Genomic DNA, 11335 nt, shown 5'->3' on the forward strand with positions numbered 1-11335 from the left:
CGACCATTAAGTGCGGGCCCCAAGTTTAGCGATACTAAAATTCTATCAAACATCGACAATGCGCACAAGCAGAAATCGCTGTGCTCTATGACTAGAATCGATATTTTCTCAATGTATCGAGTTAAGACGAGACGCTTTATCCCTACGTATCCGACTACTTCGACGTACGAGACAAGACTAGCATTTTTTAGGTCCGTAACTAGTACAGGCATCCAAAAAAAAAATACACCTACATTGGTCAGAATACAATAGGGTATCCCAAATTTACATACCAGGTACAAGGGGGTGGAGGCGGAGGGGGAAGGGCTCACTCAATCAACCCATCGCCATCCACCTCAGGTAAAACAATCACCCGGCGACCGTAGTTCTCTTCCCTGCACACGAGATGCGACACCAATGTGTTTCTATAAAATACAGCATTGTTCAAGTTCGAGATGGGGAGGGGGGGGGGGGGGCTAACTCACTAGGCCTAACATCAACCGTGGCCTCAGTCGTAGCAATAAACAATGGCGAACTTTGACCTTTTAGTTTTTTTTCCAATTTAATTCAACGGTGACCGCAGCCCGACCCCGGTAGGGTAATGGAAACTGTAAACTCTTTTGTTGGGCTTGGCATATAGCCCCTCCCCCCCCCCCCCAACACCCGGCATGTCCCCAAACTGTTTTCTCCCTCCCCGAATGAGTCAGTCATTCTTTTGGATATATATGCATGGAGTCTTCTCAAGAGTTCAGCTAAGTGAATTTTTTAAAATGCTTTTCTATTCGTATTCTGATTAATAACATAATGTGTGTTATAATTTATCGTCAATTGTAGGGCTACTAACGCTTTTAACACCGTAATTATATATATATATATATATATATATATATATATATATATATATATATATATATATATATATATATACAATTTATGGGGGCATCTTCCTTTGGGTTTGCCCCGGGCAGCAACATAGCTCTGCACGCCACTGCGTTAACATCGGACGAGGCTAAAACTGGGGATGATTGGAAGTTATAAATAGAATATAGGTCATGAAAATTGTTAACGACATTTATTTTGAATTACCGCCCTTGACGCAGGTAAATGAATAAAACTTGTATGGAACACCGATCTGTCAACTATGAGAAAAGAAAAAGACTATCCTTACGATAACCATAAAAATCAAAGTTTTATTAATACTCACCGACGAATAAAGCGAAATGAGAATACTTGAGAGTACGTGGAAATTTAATAATATCTCCTTGTTTAATTTCAGTAAGAAATTTTTCGTTTTCTAGTCTATTGCACATTTTCAAAAAATATATAGAAATCGAGACTTTAATGAGTGTATTCAATTCCATTGTATAGCAAATTTTCAGTCAAACTAATATTCCTGGGATGCAGTAAAATTGCTTTAGACTACATTACACTGCATTTAGCTTTTGTAGATGGTTTGTTGGTTGTTGTTTTATTTTTGTTTTTAGAATGCTGTAAGAGTAATGTTATGTTATGGCTTACAGTTAGGGTTTGGGTCATGGTTGGGTTTTGGGTTAGTGAGGGGGGTGTGGGGTGGGGGGATGAGGGTTGGTGTAGGGATTGGGGGTTGTGGTTGGGAGTTGTGGTTGTTTTAATTGCGATTAGGTTAATGATTACATTCGGGCTAGTATTAGTGTTTCTTAGTATTAGAGTATTTGTTAGTGTGTCATGTTAGTGTCAGGTCAGTGTCCTGTAAGTGTCCTATCAGTGTCCTGTCAGTGTCATGTCAGTGTCATGTCAGTGTCATGTCAGTATCCTGTCAATGTCCTGACAGTGTCCTGTCAGTGTCCTGTCAGTGTCCTGTCAGTGTCATGTCAGTGTCCTGTCAGTGTCCTGTCAGTGTCCTGTCAGTGTCCTGTCAGTGTCATGTCAGTGTCATGTCAGTGTCATGTCAGTATCCTGTCAATGTCCTGTCAGTGTCCTGTCAGTGTCATGTCAGTGTCCTGTCAGTGTCATGTCAGTGTCATTTCAGTGTGATGACAGTTCCTTGGCAGTGTTGGTATTAGAGTTAGTGTTACGATTAGGGTTAGTGTTATGGTAAGTGGATGAGATGGACATAGGTAGTGTGACAGTCGTCTTTTTAAACGGTTAAATGGAAACGAAATGTCCATGTCCTTTAGTCAGCAAATGGTTGACTGAGCAACAGTCGTGACTGTCTTCGCTATGTTCGATTCTCTTGCGCCGCTGTGTTCGATTCTCTTGCGTCTCTCAGTTCTTATTCTTGTTGGCATGGTGCGTTCTATTGTTTTCGTCGACGTGTTCTTTTCGCCGTGTGTACGCTCTCGTCGCCATGTATTAATTCTCGTCGCCATTTTGTGTCATCGTTTTCGTGTTGACTTCGCCGCGTATTCGTTCTCTCCACATTAGGCCTATTTTCGTCGTTGTGGTGACGTTTTCGTCGTCGTGTCCCCATTCTCGCTGCCATGTCCCCGTTCTTGTCACCCTGTCCCCGTTTTCGTCGCGGCGTGTTCGTTTCCTTCGCCGTGTCTCCATTCTCGTCGCCGTGTATAGGTTCTCTTCGCCGTGTCCCCATTTTCTTCGCCGTGTCAGCATTCTCGTCACCGTGTGTACGTTCTCTTCGCCGGGTCCCCATTTTCTTCGCCGTGTCAGTATTCTCGTCGCCGTGTGTACGTTCTCTTCGCCGTGTCTCTGCTTTCGTCGCAGTGTGTATGTTTTCTTCGCCGTGTCCCCATTTTCTTCGCCGGGTCCCCATTTTCTTCGCCGTGTCAGCATTCTCGTCACCGTGTGTACGTTCTCTTCGCCGGGTCCCCATTTTCTTCGCCGTGTCAGTATTCTCGTCGCCGTGTGTACGTTCTCTTCGCGGTGTCTCTGCTTTCGTCGCCGTGTGTATGTTTTCTTCGCCGTGTCCCCATTTTCTTCGCCGGGTCCCCATTTTCTTCGCCGTGTCAGCATTCTCGTCGCCGTGTGTACGTTCTCTTCGCCGGGTCCCCATTTTCTTCGCCGTGTCAGCATTCTCGTCACCGTGTGTACTTTCTCTTCGCCGGGTCCCCATTTTCTTCGCCGTGTCAGTATTCTCGTCGCCGTGTGTACGTTCTCTTCGCCGTGTCTCTGCTTTCGTCGCCGTGTGTATGTTTTCTTCGCCGGGTCCCCATTTTCTTCGCCGTGTCAGTATTCTTGTCGCCGTGTGTACATTCTCTTCGCCGTGTCCCTATTTTCTTCGCCGTGTCAGTATTCTCGTCGCCGTGTCAGCATTCTCGTCGCCGTGTGTACGTTCTCTTCGCCGGGTCCCCATTTTCTTCGCCGTGTCAGTATTCTCGTCGCCGTGTGTACGTTCTCTTCACCGTGTCTCTGCTTTCGTCGCCGTGTGTATGTTTGCTCTGCCGTGTCCCCATTTTCTTCGCCGTGTCAGTATTCTCGTAGCCGTGTGTATGTTTTCTTCGCCGTGTCAGTATTTTCGTCGCCGTGTGTATGTTTTCTTCGCCGTGTCTGCTTTTCCGACGCCTGTTGTACGTTTTCTTCGCCGTGTCTCCGCTTTTGTCGCCGTTTCAGCATTCTCGTCGCCGTGTGTATGTTCTCTTCGCCGTGTCTCTGCTTTCGTCGCCGTGTGTACGTTCTCTTCGCCGTGTCCCCATTTTCTTCGCCGTGTCAGTATTCTTGTCGCCGTGTGTATGTTTTCTTCGCCGTGTCTGCTTTTTCGTTACAGTGTCTACGTTCTCTTTGCCATGTCTCCGTTTTCGTCGCCGTCGGACATTCTCTTAGCCGTGTACGTTTAGTTCGCCGTGTACCCATTCTCATCTCTATCTTCCCTTTGTTAAAAAGCAAGTAAAACAATTTACACGTCTTCTACTTCAGTCGAAATTTTATCATAGGTCGTTTGATTGTATGAAAAACAGTCACAGGAAAAAAAAACACAGGAAAAAAACCAGAAAAGAGTCACAAGAAAAAAAGTCACAGGAAAAAAAAGTCACAAAAATATATTTGCATGAAATTTGTTAGAACTTTTATGTATTAAATATTTAGAGAGTGCAAATTAACTTAGTATTAATTAAATGTAATGTAATGTGTGTAAGTTGTAAACGCATAGTAATTTTAATAATTAATCTAAAAATATTTAGTATGAAGTATGTAGATTGTAATTATATTAAACATAAGATTAATAGCATTTAATAGAATGCTCCAAAGTCTACGGGTTTCATCGTGTGTTTTCTTTTTAAAATACCAACATTAAATTACCGTGAAATGGTAAATCATCTGTCTTTCTACCCTCGACGTATTGCAACAATAACTATGTTTAGTTCAACCACCTTTACTGCCCACATTTATCACGCTCATTACATAACAAAACTTAATATCAAAACAGAAAGCCTATAAGGTTCAAAGGCTGTCATTGACGCAAAACGTCAACTACACAAAACATGTTCGGAGTTCGGACAATGCCTACTGAGGAGAGGCCGACCAGAGAATAGCCTACCGCAAAAGATGTGCAAAACACGATGTGCCTAAATTTCTTTTATTATTAACTTTTCTACCGCGTATTTAACTAAATACGTAACAAAAGTTGAAATTGTTGTGTAAATTATCTTAGAATATTTTTACTTACAATGGTTATAAACCATAATGCTTTTAACGTCTATAAATAATTTGTGCTATCAAAAAATCAACCCACATCAATAAACATAAAATTTTACAATTCTTAACAAATAAATCAATATATTTCTAAAAAGATTTTTGTGACTATTTTCTGTGACTTTATTTCTGCGACTTTTTTTTTCGATAAAATTTTTCCATTGTGACTTTTATTCTATGACTTTTATTTTCTAGCAAAAACTGTGACATTTTTTCAGTGGTTTTTTTCCTGTGACTTTTTTGCGTTCACCAGGTCGTTTATGTGAACATGTAGGCCTATATTTTCTTTCCGCCACTTCCTTTAACATTATGCCGTCGGTCGTATGGAGTAGTATAGCCTGAATATAGGCCGTACGACTGCTAACCCTGATCCCGTTCTCAAGTCCGTAGGATGTACATGAGTCTGCCTAACTCTGAATGGTAGGCTACATGCATAGCGTTAGGGAAAGAATTGCTCTGTAGATCGTTAGGTCAGAAAGGATAACTTTAAAGACCCATGTAGAAATATTGAGATGTCATATCGGTTTGTTGAGAGGTGGAGAAAATAGCCGTAACAAATACAAGAAGGTAGAGAATGTCGCTGAATGTTTAACGTGTTATATGTTTCTGACTGATAGGCTACAGAGGTAAGCTACGATTGAAATGCGGTATATCAAACCTAATAGACGGCGTGGTCGCATGGTAAAGCGTTTGACTTCTAACATAGAAGTATGGAGTTCGGATCTGGGTTCGAGTTCGTAAGCGTCCCTGAGTCCAGTCAGCTCTGACGGGTACCTACCAGGCTTTAACGAAAATAAAGACGGCTGGTCAGTGTGTATCCCTTCACGTGCCGCAGCTACTGAAACAGGTGAAATCTACTTCATCTGCCCCATTGAATATAAGGTTCGAAACGGTATTCTTTTTCTTTTATATTTACCACTCGCATTGTATATTGAACCACTTGACATTACTATTGAGACCATTCAATTAAAAATAAACCCTATGGAGCCTAGTGCTGCATGTAAATGTTTAAAAAATCGATTCTATAAAGATAGACGAATAGGCATATAACACTGATCATACTCCTTTAAGTCTTTTTAAACGAATTACATTAGATGGATATTGTGTGTGCATATACAATACCAGAATAGATCCTCTCACCTACCAATAAATATGTACTTAAAGATGTAAAACCCCATTGAGAATAATTACCTACATCGGTGTCTGCGTGGCCTAGCGTTAGAGAGCTAGACTGCTAGTCAATATGTCGTGAGCCCATTTGTCGGGAGTCCATTTGTCATGAGCCTTTATGTCGGAAGCCAATATGTCGGGAGTCCATTTGTCGGGAGGCTAAAGTATTTTTCCCCCCTGATGTAATGGTTTTGTACAGGGAAGTAATTGTGCTTTTTCCTAATTTGTCAAGGGACGTAATAAGTGCTAAAAGACTAAATGTAATTAATTTTCAGACATAATTAGAATTTGTGTGAAATGTGATTTTTTAAAAATATTTTTTGCTCAATGAACAGATTTAAAATTATTATTTTAAGTACGAAAAATAAAAAATGCTTTAAAACACCTTCAATATTATTTTTTTTAAAATAAATTTAGACAATAAGCACTATAGAAGATTTACACTATAAGAATGGGGTCTTTTAAATTCTATTAAATTTAAGTAATTCTTTATTATTAACATTTTACAATCATACAGAATTGAACTTTATAAAAAAAAATCTAAACTATCCAAAAAAATTATTGCAGACAGGCTGAGACAGGACGGAGTTAGAGGACAAAGCAAGGGCACAAGACGTCTCCCCATGTCCCGTCAACCACCACAACCCGCCCTTCAGCCTCAGCAGTCATGTCACGCAACAACGATCCCGCTGCCTAGCCTGCCTTACCCAACCAACCCCCACCTACACCTCCCCGCCCCATCACGTTTCTTTTCCTTTAATTTTGTTAATCCAGGTAACTTTTCAGCACATTTTGACAGTTTGGAATTTTTTATTTGAAAGTTTTGTAATTGCATTATTTATTTACAATGCCATACACAATGTTTAAACGACCAATGTGAAAAAAAAGGCCTTTGTGCCTACAATAGTAACCGTTGTTTGAATAAATTTGAATAAAATTTGAATAAGCCCTATATTGTGAGCATCAGCTGTCAATAGACAAACCTTTATAAGAATGTTAATTTCTTTTTGAAATTGTAGTATTGTACCAACTCTGAGGCTGTCAAGCAAGACAAGTTCCTTTGTTTCATACATCTGTTGTTCATGCATATATCACCTCTCCAAAAAAAAGAAGCAATGTATTTGAGTTCCCCTTTGTCAGCAATGCTGGATATCCCTAATACTGTCTCACGTAAGACAGGAAGATCTATCTCCCCTTGTAGCAGTCATGTCACGCAACAACGATCGCGCTGCCTGGCCTGCCTTACCCAACCAACCCCCACCTACCCCACCCCGCCCCACCACTGTTCTTTTCTTTTAAATTTGTTCATCCGTGTAATTTTTCGCAGAAATTAGCAGATTGAAAAATTCTGTTATTTGAAAGTATTTTATTTGCACTATTTTTTGAAGTTTCCCATACAAGGCAATTCCTTTATTGCTAGCAGCAGTTGTAAATAGATATATCATTATAAAAATGTAAAGCATTTCAGTTTTGTTAATTGCTACTATTGCATCACCTTTGAGGCTGTCAAACATGACAAGCTCTTTTATTTCAAACATCTGTTATTAATACACGTAATTTATTATTATTATTAACTTATCTCCTGTGATTGTTGAATAAGATGTTACTCGTTTTCATACTCTTCTTGTGAGACTGGAAGAGTTATCTCTCCTTTTAGCAATCATGTCAAGCAACAACGATCGCGCTGCCTGGCCAGAGGCGTAGCTAGGGGGGGGGGGGGCGGGGGGGCGGCCGCCCCGGGCGCCGACCCTATGGGGGCGCCAAAAGGGGTGGGAAAAAAATTTAAAGCTGATTTTATGCTGCAGTTTTGAATTATAAACTGTATAAGTTAAGAAATGTAATGGCTACACGCCTCACATACTGATTTAACTGTTTTCTACCTTGATTTCTTAATGTAAAACATATACTCTTAAGAAACAGTGACCGGCAAAACCGCTTTGAAGCTTTTCCTAGATGGGGGGGGGGGCGCTTTTTCGAGACTTAAAACTGAAGAATTTACACTAGATTGTTGAGTCGATAAACGTTACCACTATTAAAAGAAACCAATTGCCTACGCTCTAAACTCTGAATTGTAGGCTACATGCCTAGAGTTAGGGAAAGAACTTCACTACTTTGTAGATCGTTAGATCAGAAAGGATAACTTTACTATAGAGACCCAGGTAGAAATATCAACTTGTCATTTCGACTTGTTCAGATTACGAGAGAATAGATCCTTGCCCCAAACCATAAATATGTATTAAAAAATGTAAAACTACATTTAGAATAATTACCTTCTTAAAATTTGTAACCCCCCTCCTTCATTCCACCCCTTCTCAAAATCCCAAACCATTTTGTTTTTGCCGTATAACAGGTCTCAGTGTAAGCATTTCAAAATGTGCATACATTCTCGACATTCCAGGAGACTCGCACCAATATGACTTTCGACGTAGTATACCTTTTGCAAACGGCGTGTCCTAGCGCTCAACAGCTAGACTGCTAAGCTGAAAGCCTCGAGTTCGAATCCAGGTACAAGTCAGTAGAACATCCCTGAGTCCACCCAGCTCTTTCGTCAGTTTTATTTTTTAGTGTTATTAGTCGTTCAGTTATAATGCACGTTATTGTATACCAGTTCAATATATTTCAGGGTAGCTCTCATACTTATGGGTTAAATACAAACAACAACAATTCAATAAAACAACAGACTTCATAATTTAGACTGGACACTTTATTCCCCTCCCAAACAAATCATTGTAAGTACATCAACTTTTACAACACTCTTCTGATTTTGATCACAATAGAATAACCTTGATGAGTATTCACGGTATTATCAATATAAATTTAGATTCCTAAATTTATAATTTACCGATGACGTCACTCTAAAGGTAGACAGTAAATATCCTATTACACTGCAGACGTGGTTATATCTAATCACTGTTGTCACACTAGGGTGTGAGGAACCACACATTTTACGCTGACAGATACAGTTAAACAATGACGGACAGTGTGGAAATAATGCTGAATAAATAAGCACATTTCAGCATTGATTTGGTAAAAGCTACATTCAACTTTATAAACCAATCATTGACATTTATTTCATCAACATTATAATCAATAAAAACAAGATTTGTCTTGGCAGTTTAAAAAAATGATCATTAATAACACAAATAATAGATGCAGGTGAATAAATAATGTAATCTACAGTCCTGATGAAAAAAAAGTATTTACACAATAATACTAAGGCTAATGTAACATAATTTGAAGCTCAATCTGTGAAGCAATGTCACCTCTTACAAACAGTTTTTAAAAATTCCATCATTATACTGAAAACAGCACACTGATTTGAAAACCAAGGGCGATTGTCGAAATACAAAAAATGACTGCTCCTACTGACTGTTTAGGGGTTTAACTTCCCTTTGATTCCTGGATTTGTTTGTGCCCTTGCGCTCCATCATTTCCACATCTTCCTTACCGTTTTTAGACTTCTGACATTTTGTGTAGACGCAGAAAATTGACACTCCAACTGTAACAATGATACACGCACAGCTCGGTAAAATTAGATCTATCAAAGCAGGCATCTTATATTCTTTACTTGTAGTTCCTCCAGTTCTCACAACTTCAGTTGTCCTCTCGTTCTGTGTTCTGTCTGTCACATCTTCTTGATAGAGAAACAAAAGGTATTAATGTCTATAAATATAAATAAAAGTTTTTAGTATTAGCTCTATTCAGCAACAAAGTTGAAGTAATTATATAAAAGTGTGTTTTAACGTGTTGGTAAATAAATCATAATCACTGTATTAATAATGTCAACATAGGTTGGAATTTATTCAATCGTACAATTTAAAACTGTACATGAATAATAAATTTTAAAAAGATAAATGCATTAATAAAATTTACTTCTGAAAAATAAATAAATTGTAAATAAAATAAAAACATCCTCAACGAATTCGTTAATATCAAAATATATGCTATCCGCATGCATCTACTTGGATCAGCAGCAACGCCCTACTCCATAAAACAAGAAACTTCAGGTTTTGATAGACCACAAGACTCACCTAGATGTACGTTGTCACATTCACCAACAGAAGTACTGGGGTGGCTGCTAGGGACATACAAGTAGCCATTTTCACAGCCTAGTCCTGCCTGATGCGTTCTGTTACAATGTCGAATAATAATCATTGCCCTTCGATACTGAATATTCTGTGTAGAAAAACAGGCTACACATGCAGTGTTGGTATGATTTCTGTCCATCATGAATGTTCCATCAGGACAGGGATGGCACGTACCATCGACCAACCGCTCACCACTGCTACACGTCATCAACGCTTCTCCCCAACAAGTCATCAGCAGCATTGATAAAACTTTTAACAACATTTTTGATCTTGAAAATAAAATTTAAAAAGAAATTGTGTTAGGTTTATTGTAGAACTCAGAGATACACATAAATACCGTTGCTCCAGAGGCGTAGCGAGGGGGGGGGGGGCGGTGGGACATACGTCCCCGGGCGCCGACCTTAGGGGGCGCCAAAATGGGTTGGAAAAATAAATTGAAAGCTTGAGGGGGGGGGATGCAAATCGAAATCTTGAAAGGGGGGGGGGTGCAGATCGAAAGTTTGTTCCCGGGCGCCGGGAAGAGTCGCTACGCCTCTGCGTTGCTCCCCATACTACATACGGATTATGCGCATACATTTACTTATTTGGCTTTTTAAAGTCAAATCTAAAGGCATTTAGAAAGTCTTATACACAGTACTTAGTCGGGCTCTTAAATCACAGGAAAACTGGTAGTTGGGAAATACAACGATTGATAGAGCATTTAAAAGGGCATTGTTAACTTTTGAAATGACAGCGATACATTAATACTTATTTTACACACAACGAGACAGCAGTGTTGTGAAAGTTGATGATCTAAACAAATTATGGCAAACTAATTTGGTACGAAACACCAGCTTTCCAACGGACGAAATTATTTGTTATACCAACAACGCAAACCTAGTCATATGACAAGCGACCCCAGGTGGCGCATCTATGCAGCGAAATTACACCGGGACAGTACATTAAAGAAAATTTAATTTATTCAATCGAAAGGTCATAATTGAACTTATAAAAACGGAGTATATAGGTCTTTTGTGCGATGAGTGGTAGCGGATTACGGGGGGGGGGGGGGGGGGGACTGAGGGAACTGCAGTCAAGGGCCCCTGATTTATATATATATATATATATATATATATATATATATATATATATATATATATATATATATATATATTATTTATATATATGGTAGTGTTGGGTGAGAGGTGTTGTGGTAGTGAAAGGTCGATCCAGCTTGTTAAGTTCTACTTAGAATAACGCAATGAACTAAAATGCGTCCCACAGACACACACACACACACCACATACAGACTGACCAAATGACACACACCACATAAACACTGACCAAATGACACACACCACATACACACTAATCAAATGACACACACCACATACACACTGACCAAATGACACACACCACATACACACTGACCAAATGACACACACCACATACACACTAACCAAATGACACACACCACATACACACTGACCAAATGA

The 11335-nt window shown here is 39.6% G+C and overlaps 1 protein-coding gene across 3 annotated transcripts; it reads right to left on the reverse strand.

Moving 5' to 3' along the window:
* Positions 1-8557: 8557 nt before the first annotated feature.
* On the reverse strand, positions 8558-9956 carry LOC131955798 (uncharacterized). 3 transcript variants are annotated; one of them, XM_059291173.1, is made up of 3 exons: positions 9804-9956; positions 9143-9406; positions 8558-8722 (listed from the first exon to the last, which is right to left on the reverse strand). In XM_059291173.1, exons 1-3 carry the CDS (start codon positions 9925-9927, stop codon positions 8718-8720), a joined length of 393 nt encoding a protein of 130 aa, XP_059147156.1. In that variant the 5' UTR covers positions 9928-9956; the 3' UTR covers positions 8558-8717. The 3 variants fall into 3 exon arrangements, with proteins under 3 accessions (XP_059147156.1, XP_059145592.1, XP_059138457.1); XM_059289609.1 differs by lacking the exon at positions 8558-8722 and having other exon boundaries at positions 9091-9403; XM_059282474.1 differs by lacking the exon at positions 8558-8722 and having other exon boundaries at positions 9091-9406.
* Between the last annotated feature and the right edge of the window lie 1379 nt (positions 9957-11335).

The sequence above is a fragment of the Physella acuta genome, unplaced genomic scaffold (assembly GCF_028476545.2).
Source record: "Physella acuta isolate Inbredline_101_S28 unplaced genomic scaffold, ASM2847654v3 ptg000001l, whole genome shotgun sequence".
In the NCBI taxonomy this organism is placed as follows: Eukaryota; Metazoa; Mollusca; class Gastropoda; family Physidae; genus Physella; species Physella acuta.

Coding starts and splice junctions, on each gene's coding strand:
- LOC131955798 (XM_059282474.1), bottom strand. CDS start 9,927: ATGATTATTATTCGACATTGTAACAGAACGCATCAGGCAGGACTAGGC. Junction 9,407..9,803: donor ATGTGACAACGTACATCTAG/GTGAGTCTTGTG, acceptor TTCTCTATCAAG/AAGATGTGACAGACAGAACA.